General features: G+C 32.6%; 4 protein-coding genes across 4 annotated transcripts; 3 read left to right on the top strand and 1 right to left on the bottom strand.

The window, feature by feature from the left end:
* Positions 1-2,152: 2,152 nt before the first annotated feature.
* On the top strand, positions 2,153-7,794 carry LOC106772913 (homeobox-leucine zipper protein GLABRA 2-like). Its single transcript, XM_014659544.2, has 11 exons — positions 2,153-2,414; positions 2,616-2,875; positions 3,636-3,753; positions 3,853-4,047; positions 4,138-4,509; positions 4,712-4,813; positions 5,585-5,794; positions 5,868-6,042; positions 6,124-6,395; positions 7,108-7,194; positions 7,295-7,794. Exons 1-11 carry the CDS (start codon positions 2,340-2,342, stop codon positions 7,673-7,675), a joined length of 2,247 nt encoding a protein of 748 aa, XP_014515030.1. The 5' UTR covers positions 2,153-2,339; the 3' UTR covers positions 7,676-7,794.
* Positions 7,795-9,536: 1,742 nt separating this feature from the next.
* Positions 9,537-10,887, top strand: LOC106773542 (photosystem I reaction center subunit VI-2, chloroplastic). The gene is made up of 3 exons (XM_014660228.2): positions 9,537-9,749; positions 9,844-9,970; positions 10,523-10,887. Exons 1-3 carry the CDS (start codon positions 9,622-9,624, stop codon positions 10,700-10,702), a joined length of 435 nt encoding a protein of 144 aa, XP_014515714.1. The 5' UTR covers positions 9,537-9,621; the 3' UTR covers positions 10,703-10,887.
* A 221-nt stretch (positions 10,888-11,108) lies between these two features.
* Positions 11,109-14,167, bottom strand: LOC106773920 (rop guanine nucleotide exchange factor 12-like). Its single transcript, XM_014660688.2, has 7 exons — positions 13,662-14,167; positions 13,394-13,510; positions 13,033-13,187; positions 12,872-12,946; positions 12,510-12,773; positions 12,109-12,429; positions 11,109-11,866 (listed from the first exon to the last, which is right to left on the bottom strand). Exons 1-7 carry the CDS (start codon positions 13,927-13,929, stop codon positions 11,462-11,464), a joined length of 1,605 nt encoding a protein of 534 aa, XP_014516174.1. The 5' UTR covers positions 13,930-14,167; the 3' UTR covers positions 11,109-11,461.
* A 1,927-nt stretch (positions 14,168-16,094) lies between these two features.
* LOC106774153 (hydroxyphenylpyruvate reductase) lies at positions 16,095-21,956 on the top strand. The gene is made up of 3 exons (XM_022786033.1): positions 16,095-16,597; positions 18,689-19,219; positions 21,236-21,956. The coding sequence occupies exons 1-3, from the start codon at positions 16,175-16,177 to the stop codon at positions 21,752-21,754; spliced, it is 1,473 nt and encodes a 490-aa protein (XP_022641754.1). The 5' UTR covers positions 16,095-16,174; the 3' UTR covers positions 21,755-21,956.
* Positions 21,957-22,794: the final 838 nt, after the last annotated feature.

The raw sequence follows: 22,794 nt of genomic DNA, 5'->3' as shown, positions 1-22,794 counted from the left end.
TTAATATTATAATATCTTATTTTTATAAGTTATAAACTAATAAAATTGGATGCTACAAATTAAACTTTAAATACTTTATATTAAAAGTGTAGACATTTTAAATCCTTATCAAACCAAAAATATCTAATGAAGTATTAATTAAAAAGTTTAAATTTATAAGAAATTTAAAATTTAATTAAGCTTTTACGTTTTTGCACACATGTATAAGACTTAATAATGGTTAGTTGGGTGTGTTGTGGAACAGTGGAAGTTGTTAAACGTAGCATATCTAACCGTCCATTAAAATGAAACATATCTAACTGTCAATCTTATCGACTTTCTCTTTTATCTGTCTTGCTTGCCAACAAAAAAGACAAAATGAGAAAGAAAATATTAAAAAATTCCTCGCAAGTTTCTCTCTTTTGTTTTTATATTCTTAAAACCATGTCTCTCTTTTTCTCACTCATAGAATAAGAAAGCATCCATTAATGGAAGATATCACTTAAAACAACATATATTTTGAAATTATTTAATTTTGTTACCTTTTATTTAAACTTCATTATACTAAAAAAAAATAGTCATAGTTACTCATAAATATAAATAAATTTGAAAAAAATTCCAAATAATTCATATTCATAAAGTATAAAGTATGATCATGATCGAACAGAAGTAATGACAAAGAGTTAGTGTCTGTGTCCACTTTTCTGACTTTCATTCTGATCTATTATGTACAATTCCAACAGATAGGTTTATCTTATTTAATATTTTTTTAATGCATGCAAAAAATATTAAATAGATATATTTATACCCTAATTTTTTTACTGAAAATATTTATTACTTTATCATGTCTTACATACAATACACTTGTAATTAATTCATGTCTATTAAAAAAACTCAAGTTAATTTAAAGAAGCATTAAATTTATTTCTAACTGCAACAGTACTTTCTTTAAGGTTATTTAATATATGAAAAGAGAACAGTAGACTTTTAACTTTTAATTACATCTATAGACTAAAATGATTAAATATTTTAATAAAATAATCAATGTAATAATTTATTACAAGAAAATCCTTATGAAAAAGACAGAGAAAATTAAATAACGTGTCTGTTTTTATATAATAAGAGAGTCAATGCTTTTTTTAGCATGCATAAAATAATAACTTATATTTTTAATGTAATAAATTTTATTACATAACTTATACTTTTATTTTCCTACAAATTAAATGTCTATATATATTACAAAATATGGAAAAGAACTTTTCCTTCATAATGGTTCTTATATTTTAATTTCTTATTCTAAAGATGAATTTTAAAATTATATTGTGTGTGTATATATATATATATTATCAAACCATAAATTTATATATGTTAAAATTAATTAACGAACTAAATATATTTATAATATCATCCAACTATATTAAATTCAATTGATATGTAGCATAATTATTTGAGTGTTTTAATCACTAAAGAATAAATATTTAACACACTTATTAGTTAGTTTTTAATTACAAACAAGGAAATTATATTAACACTATTTTGATACACTATTATTCAATCAAAGTATATGATTTTTTTATAACAACTAATTTAAAACGCATATACAAATTATTTCCTATTAATTGCCATTAAATATTTATATATTAATGCCTATTAAACTCTTTAAAAAGAACCCTTTTCAAGTCTTTATCTAAATTAATCGAGATCGATTAACAAAATATTAAATTAATCAGTAAGAATGAAAAATTAATTTTTATTAAATATACTAATTAACAAATTAAATAATTTAAACAGTATCTATATTTAATAACATTATTAAAATTTCAAAGAATAACGCAACCCAATAAATTGGCCTTCATTGAATTTTAATAAAAATAATACAAAAATTAAATAACTTAAATTCTAGATATAATGACTTTACTAAAATTTCAAGAAATAATTTCCATACAATGAAAGAAACTTATCGATTTACCATTTCTACATCTAGCCATTAAATAATTAAATACTTAGGCATTAAGTTTTATTATAGGAAATACTGATAAAAATTAATTACACATACTATATTAATGACAACAATATAAATTCTAGAAACAATTCTATAAAATAAACTCTTATTTCATTAAATACTATTCTTATTTGTGTAATAAATATCTCTCTATTTTCACACAATTTGTTCTGACAGTCTGTTTTTTTATATTTATTTGAAAAGAATAATAAGAGCGTGCAACATGAGAAAGAGTCCTTAAACCCATACATCATTTTCATCCATTCACAGAGAAAAAAAAAAAAACCAGCATTCGCCATTTTCGCTCCTTAAAAAAACATCATCAAGAACACCGAAAGCACAGTGAACGAGTTTGCCAATGGGAGTTAACATGTCAAACACACCACCTTACACCAAAGACTTGTTTTCTTCTCCAACTCTCTCTCTTAGCCTAGTAAGTAATCAACTTCCTGTATCTCTCTCTCTATATATATATATCTCTATATATATATATATAGATAGATAGATATAGATATATACATGTATGTATATATGCATATATTTGTTTATTTATGTATATAGTGTGTATGAAATTAAATTAAACTAATTATAGTTACTTTTTGTTGTTGTTTTTTCTGTTTGATTGGATGTGAAGGCTGGGATTTTCCGGCATGCCGAGGAGGCGGCGACGACGTCCGGGATGGTGGTTGACGGCGTTGAGGTCCGGCGAGAGGACACTGTTGAGATTAGCAGTGACAACTCAGGACCTGTGAGATCCAGGTCAGAAGAAGATTTTGATGGAGAAGGTGCTCATGAGGAAGACGATGATGAGAACAACGATGATGGTGATAGGAGTAAGAAGAGGAAGAGGAAGTATCACAGACACACGGTTGAACAGATCAGAGAAATGGAAGCGTACGTAATCTCTCTCCGTATATGTCTACGTATTAGTTTCGTATAATAAATCATCACCGAGACTGAGCATTATATAATTTTTTTTTCAAGGACAAAGAGTTATTTGTTTAAGATTATAAGAAGATTTTCTGATGAACTATTTAGCTTATGAGTTGTGCGATCATTTTGTTTTTGCACACAATAGATCAAGAAACATTGAATTCGAGATTTTAATGTTGAATACTGAGATACTGTTTGTAACAACACTGTAGTAGTTAATTCCAACATGATTGTCGTAATACGTGTGATCTGCACCAAAATGTTAGGTGTTAGCTAAAAGTGGTGGCAGTGTATGTATAGATAAAATGAAATGGTTTCTTCTATAAAGTTAAATAATTCACATACCGACATTGCAAGTGGGTTTTAAAGTATATATAGTTTATATATAGAAATAACTGGTATATATGTGTGACGTACTACTGCAAAAATTATGGGAAAAGTTTGCGTTCGACATCATATGGTCAAAGCAAAAAGATGGTGATTAAAGCTAAAGCTTTGCTTAATTATAATTTTAAAGTACTTTTGCTTTGTCGGTTAGTTTGTTATCTTATGCAAATGTAAAGCAGTTTGCCCTCTCTTTTCACTTGATTTCGTGGTCGTTGCATTATTAAATTCGATCTGTACATTAATTGTTGTTGGATCAGCCTTGGTATGAAGCTTGTAGTGAAAGATAAGACAGCAAAGAAAGCTGACAGCTGACATGAATAATGTACTGATGTAGGCTTTTCAAGGAATCACCGCATCCTGATGAAAAGCAGAGGCAACAACTCAGCCAGCAACTTGGCCTTGCTCCAAGGCAAGTCAAGTTTTGGTTCCAAAATCGTCGAACGCAAATCAAGGTATCTTAACTTTTTCACCTAATTTTTCAAAATCCTCAGGAATAATGCATTTTTAAATGAAGTAGTATGTTATTACCATTGCCATGGCCAATTTTGCAGGCAATACAAGAGCGCCATGAAAACTCATTGTTGAAGACAGAACTAGACAAACTGAAGGAGGAAAACAAGGCCATGCGAGAGATCATCACCAAATCTTGTTGCCCCAATTGTGGCATGGTAACGGCTACCATAGATGCTTCCATGTCCATTGAAGAAAAGCAACTCCTTATTGAAAATGTCAAACTCAAAGCTGAGGTAATGTGTATGTACTCCAAATACAAGGAACATTGAAATAGAAAATATAGCAATGTGTGCATAAAATCTTATTAGTTAATCCTTATTTAGGTAGAGAAACTCCGAGCAACATTAGGAAAATGTTCACCAACGTCTCCTGCATCTTCTGCTGGTCATGACGAGGAAGAGAACAGAAGCTCTTCGGACTTTTACAATGGAGTTTTTGGGCTCGAGAAATCAAGGATAATGGAAATAGTTAACCGGGCAACTGAAGAGCTCGTAAAGATGGCAAACATGGGAGAACCATTGTGGGTTCGTAGCGTTGAAACAAGTCGTGAAATACTTAACTATGATGAATATGTGAAGGAGTTCGCAGTAAAAAATTCGAGCAGTGATAAGCCAAAGACATTCATCGAAGCCTCAAGAGACTCCGAGGTTGTTTTTATGGATCTCCCTCATCTACTCCAAACCTTTCTAGATGTGGTAAGTGTAAGACACGTAAGAGGGTGTATATATAAATATACATAAAGAATAATGTTTCATTTCATAGGTGATGTTAATTACAATGAGATATATTTGTGTTAATTAACTCTTGCTCTCCATATATGAATGTGCTTCAAATATAAGTATTTCTCTCCTAGCTATGATTAATTTTCTTATAATATTTCTAGCATGTTCCATGCAGAATCAGTGGAAGGAAATGTTTCCATGCTTGATATCAAAGGCTGCCACTGTTGATGTTATATGCAATGGAGAAGGTCCCAACAGGAATGGTGCAGTGCAATTGGTAAGAGGGAAGATGTATTAATTTCGCAGTGTTAGGTAGTCATAAACTACAGATACGTACAAAATAGGTGCATCTTTTATCTTGAACCATTCATTTCTTCCTCACGTTGAAACGTGGATCTTTTTTATTTATTCAAGTGGTCCAAACATGACAAGCACAAGAAACAGACAGGACTTGTCTTTAAAGTGACCTTTCCCACTCTTGTAGTTTTCAACCAACTGTTATTCTAGTTTAGGAATAAAAAGCCAAAAACAAAAGACACTTTAGCTGCATTTAGACTATGATTATAGTTTAATTTTCTTAACAGATAACGTTTTATTATGCATTATTTGCTTCCGTTGGGAAATGAAAGTCTGAGATGCCTTTTTTTCTCTCCTGTTAACATAGCCTTTTAGTTATTTGTCTCTCAGAAAATGTTGGTAAGGACACAAAAAGCTTAAAAGAATACACAGAAATGATCAAACATACATCAATTATATAAACTCCTGGCACTTTTTCTCGCATTTCCCAATACCGAATCCAACACAAAATCTCTCACTCCATCCCTCTTTATCACCAGAAAAAGATCTTTCTCTCCCTAGTCACATCTATAGTATTGTGGAAATTCTCTTTTATTCTCTATTCAACACATCAGGATAGCAAGACAAACATGATACTATTGTTCAGGTCGGAAAATAATGACAACGAGACTTTCTCCATCAAAGTAAAGGCACGAGGTTTTGTTGACATGAAAGGTCTTAATAATAATAACCATGACCTTTGTGGCTGCAGATGTTTGCTGAGCTGCAAATGCTCACTCCAATGGTGCCCACCAGAGAAGTGTATTTTGTGAGGTGCTGCAAACAGTTGAGTGATGAGCAGTGGGCAATAATTGATGTATCTATAGACAAAGTTGAACACAACATTGACGCATCCCTTGAGAAATGCAGAAAACGCCCATCTGGTTGCATTATTGAGGATAAGTCAAACGGCCACTGCAAGGTATGAAGAAAAAGTCTTTAACATTTTATGTGAATTTGATCATACTATATATTGATATTTCCTTCGGTTTAAGGTGATATGGGTGGAGCACTTGGAGTGCCAGAAGAGCACAATCCACACATTATATCGAACCATTGTCAACAGTGGTCTAGCTTTTGGGGCAAGGCATTGGATAACCACACTACAACTTCAATGCGAACGTCTGGTTTTTAACATGGCAACAAATGTTCCTACAAAGGATTCAACTGGTGAGCACTGAATTCCAAGGAGGCTTTGGTTGACAGATTAAATTTAAAGTCTTTTAACATATGATGATGATTAAACGATAGGTGTTGCAACGTTGGCCGGGAGGAAAAGCATTTTAAAGTTGGCACAGAGAATGACATGGAGTTTCTGCCATGCAGTTGGTGCATCAAGTTTCCATACGTGGACCAAGTTCACGAGTAAAACAGGAGAAGACATAAGGATTAGCTCTAGGAAGAACTTGAATGACCCTGGTGAACCTCTTGGGGTCATCTTGTCTGCAGTCTCTTCTGTCTGGCTTCCTGTCTCTCCCAATGCACTGTTTGATTTCTTGAGGGATGAAGCTCATCGAAGTGAGGTACAAATCTGGTGCAACCTCGTCATTTCTGTCAATATATGACTTTAACTCACTTATATTATTTCTAACACAACCCTTCTATGTTTTGCTATTCTTTTTCATATTCCTAGGCTAGATGTTAAGGATTATTGTTTCAGATAGTGAAATCCATTTAAAAAACATTTTCTTTTTCATGTGAACAAAAATATTATTAATTTCACAACACTCTGGAATTTATCTAAATTCTACAAGTTTATAAGATAAGATTTGCACTTATTTATATATTATAATTTGATCCTATTTTTAATTGATATGAGACTTCCATAACACTTTTTTACACTGAAATATAGACATTACGAGTGTGAGCGTAGAATTAATAGGTGATCCGATAACGGATAGAACAGTGTCGATCTCGTTAGGATTCTATCTGTTAGGATAAGTTATAATGATACCATATTAAAAAGTAAACTCAACTCCACAAAAAAACCAGATGAAATTTACACCAACTTAAATGTTATAATTTTTCCAACAAACACAAAAATACTTCTTTTAGTTATTTCTATTAGAGTTAGATGTATCTGGAAGATAGAAAGATGCGGAGTTCCACAAAAGTGGATCCACCACCTTCTGTATTTCTATACATATATCTATAGCAGCAATTTTATGCAGTTTGGTGAGTAATAATTGCAAATGGGACCACTGTGCTGACTGCTGACAATTATCTTTATCACAGTGGGATATGATGTCCTCTGGTGGGTCAGTGCAGTCTATTGCAAATTTAGCTAAAGGAAAAGGCCGAGGCAATGCTGTAAACATCCAAGTAAGTGTTTCTACTACTATATCTAACTTTTTGGATTCAAGTACAGAAAGAATTTAAAACATGTTTAGTGCTTAAGCATCTGATTCCTCTTACTTGGCAGAAAATAGAGTCAAAAGAGAACAGTGTGTGGTTACTGCAAGATAGCTGCACGAGTGGTTATGAATCAATGGTGGCATATGCTCTTGTGGATTTTGCTAGTCTCCAATCTGTGCTGACAGGATGTGATTCAAGCAATCTTGCCATTTTGCCGTCAGGATTCTCAATTCTTCCAGATGGAGTTGAGGAAAGGCCATTGGTGATTAGGTCAAAGCAAGATGAAAAAGGAACAGAAGGAGGATCTTTATTTACAATGCTATTTCAGATGCTTGTCAATGCTTCTCCTACGGCCAAGTTAACTATGGAGTCTGTGGAATCTGCCACTAATCTTGTCTCTTGTACATTGAGAAACATTAGAACAAGTTTACAGTGTGAAGATGGTTAGCCAACATAAAGAAAAAAAGACAGAGAAAGAAGATAATTAGTTAGATAGAATCTGATTAGCTGCTAAAGTTATATTTTAATGATTGTGTTTCTTTCAAATTGATTAATGATTTGCTGATATATATTTAAATTCATTTCACACTAGTAAAATACTCATAAAAAAATTATATTTTAATAAAAGAAAAAAATAAAAGATAATATGAAATTAATATAAAAAATCTGTATGTTAAAGTATAATTTTATGTTTCAAGGAATGCAAAATTCATGGATGAACCTTATTTTATATTGAAAACTCATGCTTGAATTTTTCACCTGTGAATAACTTTGAGGGATACTATATTTAGTCTTATTATCCAGTTCGACCGTAAAATTTAAATGTTTTTCTAATAATTAGCATCATTCAAAAAATTAAGAAATATATTTTTCAGGAAGTAAAGTGAATATATCTGCATAAAGGTTTTTTGTCTGTATAATTGTACGGTTGAAATGTATATGATTGTAATTAAGTGTTGTTTTATTATTCCAACTTTAGTTAAAAATTCATCTTAACCTTTAATTTTACACTGTAGAATTGTTTTTGAGAGTTTTGAAGTATAAATAAGTATAGAAATGAGATAAATAATTAAATTAAAATAACTTTTAAACCAGTGGCTAAATCTTAAGGGCGTGAAACAAGGAAAATTCATCTTAACTTTTCTCAAAGTTATTATGGTCATCATGTATTCTCTAATTTATTTGACTTTATAATATATTTTTGTATAATTTGTTAAATATGTCAAACATAAAATCATAATAAAATATAATTTATATGTTATATAAATTTTATTCATTTTCAAGCCACCAAACTACTTAAGACTTTATATATAATTTTATGTCATATAAGAATATATAAAAAAAAACAGTTATATGATGTCATGTAAGGTATATTGATAAAAAAAAATATACTTTCATAACTAAAATACTCAATAAATAATAAAATTTGAATTGCTTCCTTATTATATCTTCAAAATATATTCATTATAAAAGTTCCGACAAAATTAGCATCACAAACTCCAACAGCTCCAACAGCATAAAAGTGTTAAATTACTTATTTATTTCTATTCAAGTTAATCTTTTTATTTTTATATTTAAAATTTATTTATTTTATTTTTTAATATACCATTTAGTTCCAATAAATATAACTTTTAATACTTTTAGTTTCCCAATCATTGATAAATTTTAAAATTAATATATAACACTAAAAATAATATTAAACATAAGGAATAAAATTTAACCAACAAAACAATTAACTAAAATGTAATTTAGCCATATCAATCAACCTTATATTTAAGGTTGCAGGATCAATGTCTTGTCCGTAATGAGTTGCAAAGAAACATGCATGGCGTTTTCTTAATATATAAATTTATATTTTCTGAGAAAAAGAAATTAAAAGACAGTTCAGGAATTTAGAAGACATATATATTATTACTGTGAAAAGGTTATAATAATGATTTAAAAAATCATTCTTAACATGGTTTATTATATATAAATCCAGTTATAACATTGTTTATGCATGCATGATTTATTCTATTCTAATTAAAGGAGCATATTTAAGAACAGTAGATAAGCATATATATATATATAATATATATATATATATATATATATATATATATATATATATATATATATATATATATATATATATATATGTGTGTGTGTGTGTGTGTTGTATTTTCCGATGTTGCAATTGGACAAGAGTAAGAAGTGGATAAGCTTATCCATCTTCAAGCAAGGTGTGACCTCAGGAATGAATTTCCAAATCTGCAGTGAATGCATGTGGCCACGTGGACACACGAGCTCCATGTAACAGATCAAAAACGCAAACTGCTATGCCACCTGCTACTGAATTACTGATATAGCAGCACAAGGAAAATAGTCAGAAGAAGTGAAGAACATCACATCATCATGGCTTCTCTTGCAACCTTAGCTGCTGTTCAACCGGCTGCGATCAATGGCCTTGCTGGAAGCTCCCTCACTGGAACTAAGCTCTCTTTCAAGCCCTCTCGTCAGAGTATCAAATCCAAGAACTTCAGGTTCCATGCATTTGATTTGTAAAGTTTGCAATTTTAGAAGAAAATATAGAAAAGTGTCGTAATTTATGCTAAAGGGTGTAGCTAAATATCACAGGAGTGGTGCTGTGGTAGCAAAGTATGGTGACAAGAGTGTGTACTTTGATTTGGAGGATTTGGGCAACACCACAGGGCAGTGGGACTTGTATGGCTCGGATGCACCTTCACCCTACAACCCTCTTCAGGTTTCTCTCATCTCTGCATCTGCATATTCTTCATTGAGAATGAAACATGGAAAACTAAACATAATTCACTGATATACATGAATGTAATTTGATAAACATAATTCAGATGCATACCTTTTATGTTTTTAATGAGTATTGGAAATTCAAGTTAGTATAAGTCTTATACTAAAATAATATTAAGCATTATATATGTATATGGATTAAGGTTTTGGATTGTGTTTTTGGTGATGTTGTGTTTTAAGATTTCTGAATGGTATTTTGGGTGATGTTATATCTCGTTGTCTTTAAGGTTTTGAGTGTTGTTGTATCTTCCTGAGAGACCTATCACAACTAAGTATAGAAAATTCTCCTTGCTGATCAACTGAGTATTGAGTCTAATTTGATCAATCTTTTCTGTCATGTAACTTAAATTAGATGGTTAGTATGACAGTTATGATGAAATTCTATATTTCTGATTAGTCAGTGGTGTAAAAAGAATTAAACTTTATACTCAAACAAATATTTCATGCATGAACAAACTACTTACAAGTTTCATTGATATGGATTTTGCAGAGCAAGTTCTTTGAGACATTTGCTGCTCCATTTACAAAGAGAGGATTGCTACTCAAGTTTCTGATATTGGGAGGAGGATCCACCTTGGCATACTTGAGTGCAACAGCCTCAGGTGATATTCTACCAATCAAGAAGGGTCCACAACTTCCACCAAAGCTTGGCCCTCGTGGCAAGCTCTAATTTGATTTGTATCAGAACTCAATCTGTTGAGTTCCTTTGTAATTTTTTTTTCTGGTTTGAATGATGTGTAAGTATGCTTACAGACCACTATTCAAAGATGCTTCTTTCCAGTCTCATTGAGTGGCATTACTTTGGTTTTCAATCAAAGCAAAGACATATGAATGTTTACCTTATTACCTCTTCAATATGTTTGATTCCTCCATCATGTTAATAAATTAGCACAAGAAGTTTGTTTAATTAAAAATAAAATGGCTTATTCCTTGAGGAAGAATGAATGATGACTGAATGAACCACATAGAGAATACTGATAAGATATTGTCCTACTCTGACTGAAACTTTTACAGATTTATTTTTGGTATAACTTTAAAAAGTTTCTTATCAAAATATATATCTTATGTATATATAAACTCATGTCCATTTCATGTTGTATTCGATATACGACTTTTGTATTGTGTCATCTGGTATTGGATCATTTGTGAATTCTTTTCATCATTAGGCCTAATACTCGTTTAATCAGAGAGTTAGATATTATTTAGGCATGGCATCTGTGAATTCATTAAATAACACAGTGCTTCTTCAAACGCGATGGTTTTGAAAATTTATGTATCCATACATTCCTATGTACAAAAAAAAACAAATAGATGATATAAATAATTATGTTTTAAAAAACTCCCTCCACAGACCACAGGCTACACAAACTGATTTTAATACTTTCTTTCTCTCCCTCTTTTTGTAAGTGTTTACACTTTAAATTTTGGCTTAATGGCGTGCTGTTGGACTTCTCATGCCTCCCAATGTCTCAAGGTAGGACACTTTCTTGTCGGTCACTATCTCTGGAAGTTTCTGGGGCTTTCCATTGTCCATGTCATTGTAGAAATCATCCGAGGGGTCTTTCTTAAGGTCTGATTCACCTTGATCACTGTTCCAACCCATGAAATCTGATAGTGTCATTGTTTCTGAGCTACCCTTTTCCACCTCTTCTTTAGGAGTTGGAGACTTTTCTGACTTGGAATTTGTGTTTCTCGAAATACTTTTTCTACTTGATGGTGGTGGATTTTGAGTGAGGTAATCTGCGTGGAGTACATCTTCTATTCTTGACAGCACTGTGAAGGCTAAACTCTCCAATATCCTTGAATAACTTTCAAGAACAGCTTGCCCCACATCCTGAAATGGCAAGTGATTATGTTATAAGTATTCAGAATGATTCAAGTATAAGTCTAAGTCTCACTTTGGATAATAACGATAAAATTAAATTATCTTTAAGTATTTAGAATGATTTAAATGTGAGTCTAGATCCCACATGGGATAGAAATGATAAAATTAAATACTGTGTAAGAAGAAAAGATTGATAAACTCATTGTTTTAAGATTTTGGACTGTGTTGTAAACAATGGAGATGGTCTTTACCCCGTTGTATTGGATTTTGCTTATATCCAATGCAGATTGAGGAATTCCTGGAAAACGATGCTTTAGGAGAAGTAAGATAGTTTCTGCTCTCTCTTCAAAGAGTTCTCTCTTCTCAATACTCACTGCAGAACCCCAAGATGATTTACAATCTTTTTGGTTCATCTTCCGCCTCCAAATCACAATGGACGCCTCGATTCTGTCCTTGAGATCTAGGATTTTGTGTTCTGATGACATGTCCATAGATGCTAGGAGCTGATCAGGATCGAAAAACTCTTCTGTGATGCTCCTGTATATCATGTCCCCAAGACTTGATCTTCCATTCTAAAAAAATAGCATTCATGTTGTGTGTTAGATCTCAGAATGTTACAACTTTATGCAAATACTTGTTTCTTTTGACTTGCCTTGGGCAAGGATTCAATATAACTTTCAGGGATCTCCATTTCTGATAGAGTTTGAGCATTTATGGCCATAGCTGCTTTTAGAACTTGGTTCACACAATCTTTCTGATACTGAACAAACCTTCTTGCTGACTCAGATAGACCCTCCGGAGGAACCTTAGGTGTAGGCAACCACCACTTGTTATCGTTTTTTCTGTTATCTGGGTCATCTGCATCTCTTGATACATAATAGAACTCATTTTGGTCTTTGAAGTTATCCAGACTGTCCTGCTCATCATCAATCGTTGTATCAGAACTAACCCCCAAAATATATTAAAGTTTGAAACAATGATGAATTTGGATTCATGAGAAAATGAGGATCTTACAATAAGCATTGTATCAAGCTTTCGCAAGGCAGGGATATTCATGTGGAGATCAGTTCTCTGTCGTGTGGTCATGACCTATTGAACCAAAAAGATCAGGTTCTATCATGCAGCAATGGTGGAAGGAAGAATGAGAAACATGATGAGGAAGGAGAGAGGGATACCTCCATGACTGTGCCATCCTTGTTTTTTTGTTGCACAGGAACCATTTCAACAATGTAATCGGTGACTGATAGAAGCCAATCGATTTCTTTTCTCCATCTTGCCTTCCTTTCTGGCGGCATTGGCTCTAGGCGCTTTTGCTCTCCAAAAACAGCAGCTGCATTCTCAGTAAGAAAAGAATGAGAGAAACTGACAATGAATTATTTGAAACATTTCTGCTATCAAGCTCTCCTGAAAAAAATGCAAGGAACAGCACAATGTTTGCACATCATGATTGGACCACCTTAGAAACAGCAATATGTTCATGTCATAGATGAAGAAGAAACATAGCAAGAAACAACAACAACAGTAACAACAACATACCTGCAAGATTTGTGAATGCATTTGACAATGCCAAAGCTGAAGAAACACCCTTTCCTCCACCAGACATATCCTCCCCCAACAGGAGTTTAGCAAATCTCTCCTTCATCTGTTCCATTTCTGAATTAAACCCAACCATTTATAAATATCATAAACTAATCCAATGCAACACATCCACAAAAGAAAACAGTTCCAAAATGAATATGCTGTTATGAAACATATAACACTGCATTTAATCATGTGAATCGAAATCAAAGACAATGTTGTTCACCTTGCAGCAGTTTTTCTTTGGCTATAATTTCCTCCTTGTTCACCCTTGGCTTAGGAGCCTTGTCTTGATCATTTTGAGGTTTTGATCCCTGACTTTTTGATGACACTGGATCTTCCTCCGAAGCAGCAGCAGCAGCAGCAGCAGGATCTAATGTGGTGGCACTCTCAGCGCTTAAACTCTTTGCATGCCTCCCAGTGTCAAAAATTCCTTTGAAATTGAATAGTTTGGACCTGCCACCTTCCTGTTCTTGTTCCATTGCTTTGACCATGATTTCCCTTTACTTTATTGTATATATGATGTAAGGGAAATTTTCAAGATGAAAACAAGAACAAACATGGGATTGATTCCCAGGTCCCTTTAGGAGGAGAGAAATAAGGTAAACTATGTTTGATGCATTGTGGCAAGGGAGGAAAATAGCAGAAATGAAAAGGGAGATGTTTTTTTAGGAGTGCGAGATTTTCAGACAGAAAAGTTGGAGGTTAATATTTGATGGCCTTTGTGTTGGTTTTTATTTTCTTTTTTGAGTTCGTTCATTGAACGTGGGGTGCATGTTTTTAACAAATTAAACCGGTTCAAGACTTACAAACAAAATTTTACATTATTATTACTGTTATTATATTCATGTCGAGAGGAATCTGTTTTGGCAACCATGTGGGAAAATTTCATGGTTAAGGTTCTCATTTAGAGGTCAAAGGTTGCTGAAAACCAGGAATACAATACAACAGACATGCATGCCTTCCAAGCTATTTTACTCTTTTCTTTCTCATTTCTCATTTCTCATTTCTCATTTCTCAAGTCCAAAATCTATATAGTAATTTCCAAATTCTAGTTTCTCTGTTTTTCTCATCATGCCACCTGCACACACCTTCAATCTTTTATTAGATTTGATTATCATTATAAACTGTCATAAATTCTCCACCCTGTCATCACCCAAACTGCTTTTCGACCCTCTCATTCCAAAGCTTTTCTTTATATTTAATGTCAAATTGTGTGCAGTGAGCAACGTTACAGTACATAAGTTAGTTAGCCCTTAATAATACAAGACAACATATGACTTTCTTTTTCGATATATTCTCTTTCTTTTGTCAATATCTTGTTTATTTAAAGTACCACGAACTCCGTCAATAATTAAAAAAAAAAAAAAAAACTCACTCACTCCATAACCAATAATAGACCTATGTTGTGATTTGGAAGACCAAATAACATTTTAATATTAATATATATGGTTCAACACGGAGTTCTTGATAAGATATTATTGGTTTTGAGGTAAGTTTCTCGGAATTTATTTTGGAAAATAAAATTTTAACACCATTTTTTGACACCATTTTGATACTGTACACGTGTCAAAATGTGGTTGGACGATTTCAAATTAAAAAAATAAACTTTGGTTTTTTCCTTCCAAACATACCCCTGTCTCAACTTTTTTAATTTGAAATCGTCCAATCACATTTTGACACGTGTACAGTGTCAAAATAGTGTTAAAATATCATTTTCCATTTATTTTTGGTATTATTTTAAAATTCCTCTTACCAAAGTATCTTAACTAAAAATAAACTTTATTTTTCAGTTTTGGAGAAACATACTCGTTGGAGTTCAATCAAATCTGAACCATCGACTTTGATATTAATTGTAAGAAGTTGAACATATAAATCTTCACAATAGTAAGATATTATTCGTTTTAAACCAAACTTTCACATATTTATTTTTAATACCATTGTAAAAATTTTCTTAACCATAAATATATGTTATGTATATATAAATTTATGTCCATTTTTTATTTATGTTTTATTTATGTCCATTTCTTGATTTTTTTTATTTTTTTATTTGTATCATATCAAATCTCAACATTTTTTATGGAGTCTGATTTTCCATATAATATAATGTATGAATGTTTCCACCCATCTGTAGTGATATACTCTCATATAAATGTTTTTTAATTCACATAAATTCTTAACTAACAAAAAGTGTCCAATTACTAAGAAAAGGACTCTTGTTAGTCCTAAAATAGGAGCTTTTCTCTTTTTTTATTAATCTCATTGTTCATGTGATTTCTAGTCTTTAAGACGTGTTCAGGTTTTAATGAACTTCCTGTAAGAATGTTTAAGGGTAGGTTTATGTTAAATTTGGGAGAAAATAAATTTTGAATTTTTCATTTTTTTATGCAATGTATACCAAAGTTTTTACTATGCATATGTATAATTATTTTTAAATAAAAAATTGTGAATAATAATTAATAAAAATCCATGTAATTGATTTGATATCAGTTGTTCATAGTTACAAATTTACCAATGTAATACTTTCATATAAATCAATTATTACATTGGAATTAAATTAATAATCCAAATCAATCTAATTTAGCAGTAAAGTGATTTTGAGCAATGTTATCTCCACACGTTATATATGGAAGGGAACGTCGAGGGTGAGGCTTCCGAATCAGTTTTTGTTGTGTTGCGTTGCGTTGCGTTGCGATTCTGGAATCCATAACCTAACAAAACCCCAATTTCGCCGGCAAAATGGGATCTATCGGAGTACTCCTCGTGGCTAACGTGATACCATACCTGGAGCAGGAGCTCGACAAGCGCTACAAGCTGTTCCGCGCATGGGATTACCCGAACGTGGCGCAGCTGCCGAGTCAGCACGTCACCGCGATCCGCGCGGTGGTCGGAAACGCGAGCGCTGGCGCGGACGCGGCGCTGATCGAGGCGCTGCCGAAGCTGGAGATCGTGTCGAGCTTCAGCGTGGGAGTGGATAAGGTTGACGTGGAGAAGTGCAGAGAGAAGGGGATTCGCGTGACGTACACTCCTGAAGTGTTGACCGATGAGGTCGCGGACCTCGCTATTGGCTTGATGCTGGCAGTCCTCAGGAGAATCTGCGAGAGTGATCGCTTTGTCAGGAGCGGCCAGTGGAAGCGCGGTGACTACAAGTTGACTACTAAGGTTTGCTTGTTTCTGCATTTTCGTCATTCTTCTTCTCTCCCAATTGAAGTAGGTAAAAATGATTATCTGCATTGGCTTTCTTACCTATACTTATACTACACCATTATATGAGTTTTTTAACTGTAGTATAGTTTTATTAGGAAATTATAAGAATGGTACAAATTTTAAAAATTTAAATTTGAAAGTTATGACGACTGCAAGTTATGATCTTCAACCACTAGTTATCTTATGGTGAAACAATTTTTACTATACTTTTTAGAGTGATAACATTACTAAATAATCTCCTTATTCATGAGTAGAAAGTGTTTTTGGATAATTGGATAACTACTTTTACCGTAACATGTTTATTTACAAAGTGTTAAAGTTTGTCAGGTCAATCTTAATTACATTACTATATAAACCAGATTACGTGACCCAGAAACTCAAAGATAACCATGATTTGAAAAAAATGGAGTATTCTAACCTTTAAGAAAGTCATAAAAATCTGATATAGCCACATAGAAACATCTGTATGGTAAAAGTAGAAATATTTGTTCCTTGGTGAACGTAATGTACGGGCGATCTTAAGGAATGAAGGAAGCTGATACCATTTATAATGCTCTAAAAGTATGATTTAGAATTACATCTGCAAAATTGAAGTTATATACTTGTTATTTGTATACTTATATTATAGTATATGTAGGTTGTATGTATTGTTTCTTTCTTATATATTTTTAGAATAATCATATTCCGGGATAAGATATATGTATCATATCTGATTCTGATTTACGTATGATGTCTATATATCACACTTACTTTGTCTTGGAAGTATGTTGGATCTGTCTTACGACGAAAAGGATTGTCCCCAAGAACAACAGAGAAAATCCCTTAACCACTACCTAGCTGTGCATATACAAAGAACCATTTATCTTTAACTTAGTATCCCATTCCAGAATTACATGTAGAAAATTCTACCAGCAGTCCATGGACAATAAATATGAAGTGTGAACTTGACAGGGTTATACTCTCTCTATCTCTTTTGTGTTCTCTCTTCATCACCTCCTCACGATATATATACATTATACATATATGCAGTGAGCAATGAGACACATAAGATGGTTACCTTCAGAAAATCAAGACAACATATGAGTTTCTTTTTCGATATATTCTGTTTCTTTTGTTAATATCTTGTTTAATCTACCATGAACTCCTCTTAAAAAAAAATAATAATGATACTTTGATTATATTTTTTAAACAATATTTTAATATTATTTACATGCTTTTATCTAATTAATTTATGGTAAAATTTATAATTATTATTATTAATTAAAAAATAATTTTGAGCCAATCACAAAATAATATGGAAATTATGTTAAATCAGAAAAATGTTGGTAAAATATAATTATCTAAAAAGTAAAAAATAAACTCCCTCCCATGACATAACCAATAATAGACCCATGTTTTGATTTGGAGAGCCAGGTCTGATTTCCCATATAATAATGTATTAATGTCTCAACCTGTCTGTACTGATATAATCTGCCCTTTTTTAGTCCATATAAATTTCTTTTAATTCACATAAATTCTTAACCGTCCAATTGATAAGAAATGACGAAGTGCCCAATTAATAAGAAATGACAAAGGGCCCGATTAATATGAAAGGAACATGGTAGGTCTACACATTTACTGACATGATTTTGAATGGACTCTTATTAGTCCTAAAAGTAGGACTTTTTCTTCTCATTTTGTTCGTGTGATTTCTAGTCTTTAAGACGAGTTCAGGTTTTAATGAACTTCCCTTAAGAATGTTTAAGGATGGGTTTATATATTAAATTTGAGAGAAAATAAAATTTAAATTAATTATTTGTATTCATTTGAATTTTTCATTTTTTTATGCAATATAAGTTAAAATATTTACTATGCATATATATAATTATTTTAAAGTAAAACATTATGAATAAGAATGAATAAAAATCCATATAATTGATTTGGTTTGATTTGATGAGTTGTTCACAGATACAAATTACATTGGGATTAAATTAACAATGCAAATAAATCTAATTTAGCAGTAACGCGATTTTGAGCAATGTTATCTTCACACATTATATATGGAAGGGAACGTCGAGCGTGAGGATTCCGAATCAGTCTTTGTTGGGTTCCGTTGCGTTGCATTGCGACTCTGTGGAATTCCTAACTCAACCAAACCCTAATTTCGCCGGCGAAATGGAGTCGATCGGAGTACTCCTCGTGGCTCGCGTGTTGCCGTACCTGGACCAAGAGCTCGACAAGCGCTACAAGCTGTTCCGCGCGTGGGAGTACCCGAACCGGGAGCAGCTGCTGAGTCAGCATGCCGCCGCCATCCGTGCGGTGGTCGCAAGCTCGAGCGCCGGCGCGGACGCGGCACTGATCGAGGCGCTGCCGAAGCTTGAGATCGTGTCGAGCTTCAGCGTGGGAGTGGATAAGATTGACAAGGAGAAGTGCAGAGAGAAGGGGATTCCCGTGACCTACACGCCGGACGTGTTGACCGACGAGGTCGCGGATCTCACTATTGGCTTGATACTGGCGCTCCTCAGGAGGATTTGCGAGTGCGACCGATTTGTCAGGAGCGGCCAGTGGAAGCGCGGTAACTACAAGTTGACCACTAAGGTTTGTTTGTTTCTGCATTCTCGTCACTCTTCTCTCGCAATAGAAGTAGGCTACGGTGATTTTAACACATTATGATATATCTACATTGACTTTCTTATCTATGCTTATACTACACCATTATTTTATCTAAAATATTACTCCACTAAGTGACCTTTAGAGTGATAACGTTACTGCTGTGTTTGCTTTCGTTTATCCACTGTTCACGAGGACGAAAGTGCGAGTGATCTGTGTGTTTGTTTCACTTGATTTACACTGACTTGGGGAGATTATTTGCGGCATGGTATGGAAGATGGATCCGCAAGGGAGAGGAAACTTGAGGAGAAATACATGGAGTTTACTTAAATGTCCATCGTTTTTCTTTTTAATTTGACTATAAGCTGATCTGAATTGGATCTGGGGAAGCGAGAATTGGGGCTGGAAACCGATTCTGTAATTTAGGAATCGATTCTGGGACTGGGGAAACCGATTCTATAGCTGTCGGGTCACCTCAGGGAGAGGCGAAGCTAGATTGTGATAGGGCTTGAAGAACGGGATCGGAAAGTGGCGAATTCAGGTTGGGAAAAAACATCCATGGCCGTGTAGTGTGTGTTCATTGACTTTGTTCAGTTTAATCTTTTTAAAAGAATTATTAGTTTTAAATAATTTTGTATCACATTCTTATATGATAGTTATATTGTCATAGATATAAATGCTCTGTATATTGAAATAATACTAATAGCATAATAATTATGTTTTATTTTATATTAATTTTAACTTACAATTTGTTTTATTAAAACATTATTTTATCTATCACGTTTATATATATAAATTTTATCTTCAAATCTTTAAACTTGTAGCTATTCATCTCTTAAAACAAATAACACTCACTCAAATTCATCCATTCACTTTTTCTTTAAAGACTCTGTCTCCTTTTTGGTGAATTGGAAGGTTTGTTTGATACTTGAGTAACTACTTAACATGATCTTTGATCCTATGAAGGATTACTTCTTCTTGATTCATTTAGGAGGGAGCGAGGGACGGTAATTTTTCAAAGATAGTATTTTTTAATATTCTTGAATACTTCACTTTGACATGTTTCCAAAGTGTTCAAATTTGTCAGGTCAGTGACCCAGAAGATAACCGTGATTTGAAAAGAAAGTATTCTAACCTATAAGAAAGTTATAGAAATCTAATATAACCACATAGAAACATCTGTATAATACAAAAAGTAGAAATATTTGTTCCTTGATGAACGTAATGTATGCATGAAGTTGATACTATTCTTCTTTGTAGAGAATAGGAAATGACTCATAATGACGACAATAAGATTTTTTTTTTATTATTTCTGTTGCTCCAAAAATATGTTTTAAAGTTAAATTTGCAAAATTGCAGTTATATACTTGTTATTTGTATACATGTATTAAATATTAATATGTTTTATGTATTGTTTCTTATCTATTTTTAGAATAATCATATTACTTGATCAAATACGTATTATATTTGGTTGACGTATGATGTCGATGCATCGTAGTCCATAACAGAGATTATTTACTTTATATTGGAAAGTGTGTTGGATCTGTCTTACGATGAAGAGAGTTGTCCCCAAGAACAATAGAGAAAACCCCTTAACCACTACTTGGCTTCGCTGTGCAAATACAAAGAACCATTTATCTTTATCTCAGTATCCCATCGTAGAATTATATGCGGAAAATTCTACCAGCAGTTCGTGGACAATAAATTTGAAGAGTGAACTTGACAGGGTTATACTATCTCTATCTCCTATGTGTTCTCTCTTCATCACCTCCTCAAGATATATATACATATATGTATATATCTTTAGGAGTTGACCTCACAATTTCTATGACACTTTCAGAGTGATGGTGAAAAATAAAATTCTAATTTGGAGACCAAGGATATGTCAATCTTTGGAGTTGGAGTTGGAGGATCATTAAAATCCATTTTTATACATTGTAGTATTATTCCCCTCTCCTTTTCCAACAGCAAAATAAATTTTGATGCTGTGTATTTTCCTTGTAGTTCTCTGGGAAAACTGTTGGCATTATTGGGTTAGGGAGGATAGGGGAAGCCATTGCGAAGAGGGCTGAAGGATTTAAGTGTCCAATAAGCTACTACTCAAGAACTGAAAAACGAGACTCGAAGTACAAGTACTATCCAAGTGTTGTAGAATTAGCATCTAATAGCGACATACTGGTAGTAGCTTGCGCACTGACTGAGGAAACCCATCACATAATCAACAGGGAGGTGATCAATGCACTGGGTCCCAAGGGTTATCTTATCAACATTGGAAGAGGTAAGCATGTTGATGAAACAGAGTTAGTGTCGGCACTTGTAGAAGGTCGTCTTGGTGGGGCTGGGCTAGATGTGTTTGAAAATGAGCCTAGTGTTCCAGAAGAGCTATTTGGGCTTGAAAATGTTGTCTTGCTTCCCCATGTTGGAAGTGCCACAGTAGAAACTCGAACGGCCATGGCCGACCTTGTCCTTGGAAACCTGGAAGCTCATTTCCTTGGAAAGCCGCTGTTAACTCCCTTAATTTAATCTCTCCCTCCATGGAACTTCCAGGATTGATGGATCTGCATTATTAGGTACACATTTACCACCGTTTCATAATTTCTGTCATCCAAATAAATTATCAGGACAGCTTCTTATGTCTACATTCCTGTTTCATCTATGAATTTTTATTTATTTAGTTCATCTTCTCGTCTTAATAACATTATGGATGAACTACTCTTTGATTTAACTGCACGATTTTCCAATCCTACTTTTATTCTGATGCAAAATTTGTCATATCTCCTATCTCGTTCATAAAATTTATAATAAAAAAATTTAACGTTTTAATATTATCTAATTTTACAAAAATATACATATTCTCTTTTTAATGTACAAGAAAAAAAAATTATTATTATTACACAAATTTTAAAAGTATCTAGAAATAATAATATAGAATTATAAATGACAATTTCATAAACTTGAAATAATTATGTAAAAAAGTAAATAAAATAAAATAAAATTCTGAAAAGCAGTTATATAAATACAACATTTATAATTTTTTATTTTTGTAAATATTGAAGAGAAAATATTTTTGAAGATTTGAGAGAAATTAATAGATATAATAAAAAGTTGTCTAATATATAAGATTTATTCGAATGAAACAAAATCTAATAGCCAAATTAAAAAAGGAAAAAAAAAAGGTTTTCTAGTTTGTGTAATTATGTAAGAGATTAGAACACCTAAAATTGATAATTTGGTTTAGTTTGAAAACAACTTAATTTAAGAGGATTTATATATGTGTTTACCATAGCCAATAAACACGGGAACTCTCCTCTACAAATACCCAATAAGCACAGGAACTCTCTTCAACATATACCAACGGATCAGCTTTATTTATTAAAATATTCATTTACTTGCTAAAATATTCATTTCTTATACTAACCACAAAAGATGTTTATTTTAAAAGTAGGTATTTATTACCTCTATAGAAATTGCTATGAGGTTAGAAAGATTTTTGGGTGAATGAGAGTTTAATCCCTTTGAGTGCTGCAAACTTTCAAGTATCTTTTTGTGCAAAATTAAATGAA

This window comes from Vigna radiata, chromosome 9 (assembly GCF_000741045.1).
Source record: "Vigna radiata var. radiata cultivar VC1973A chromosome 9, Vradiata_ver6, whole genome shotgun sequence".
Lineage (NCBI taxonomy): Eukaryota > Viridiplantae > Streptophyta > Magnoliopsida > Fabales > Fabaceae > Vigna > Vigna radiata.
The sequence above is the reverse complement of the archived record's forward strand: the minus strand, read 5'-3'. Positions and strand labels throughout refer to the sequence as shown.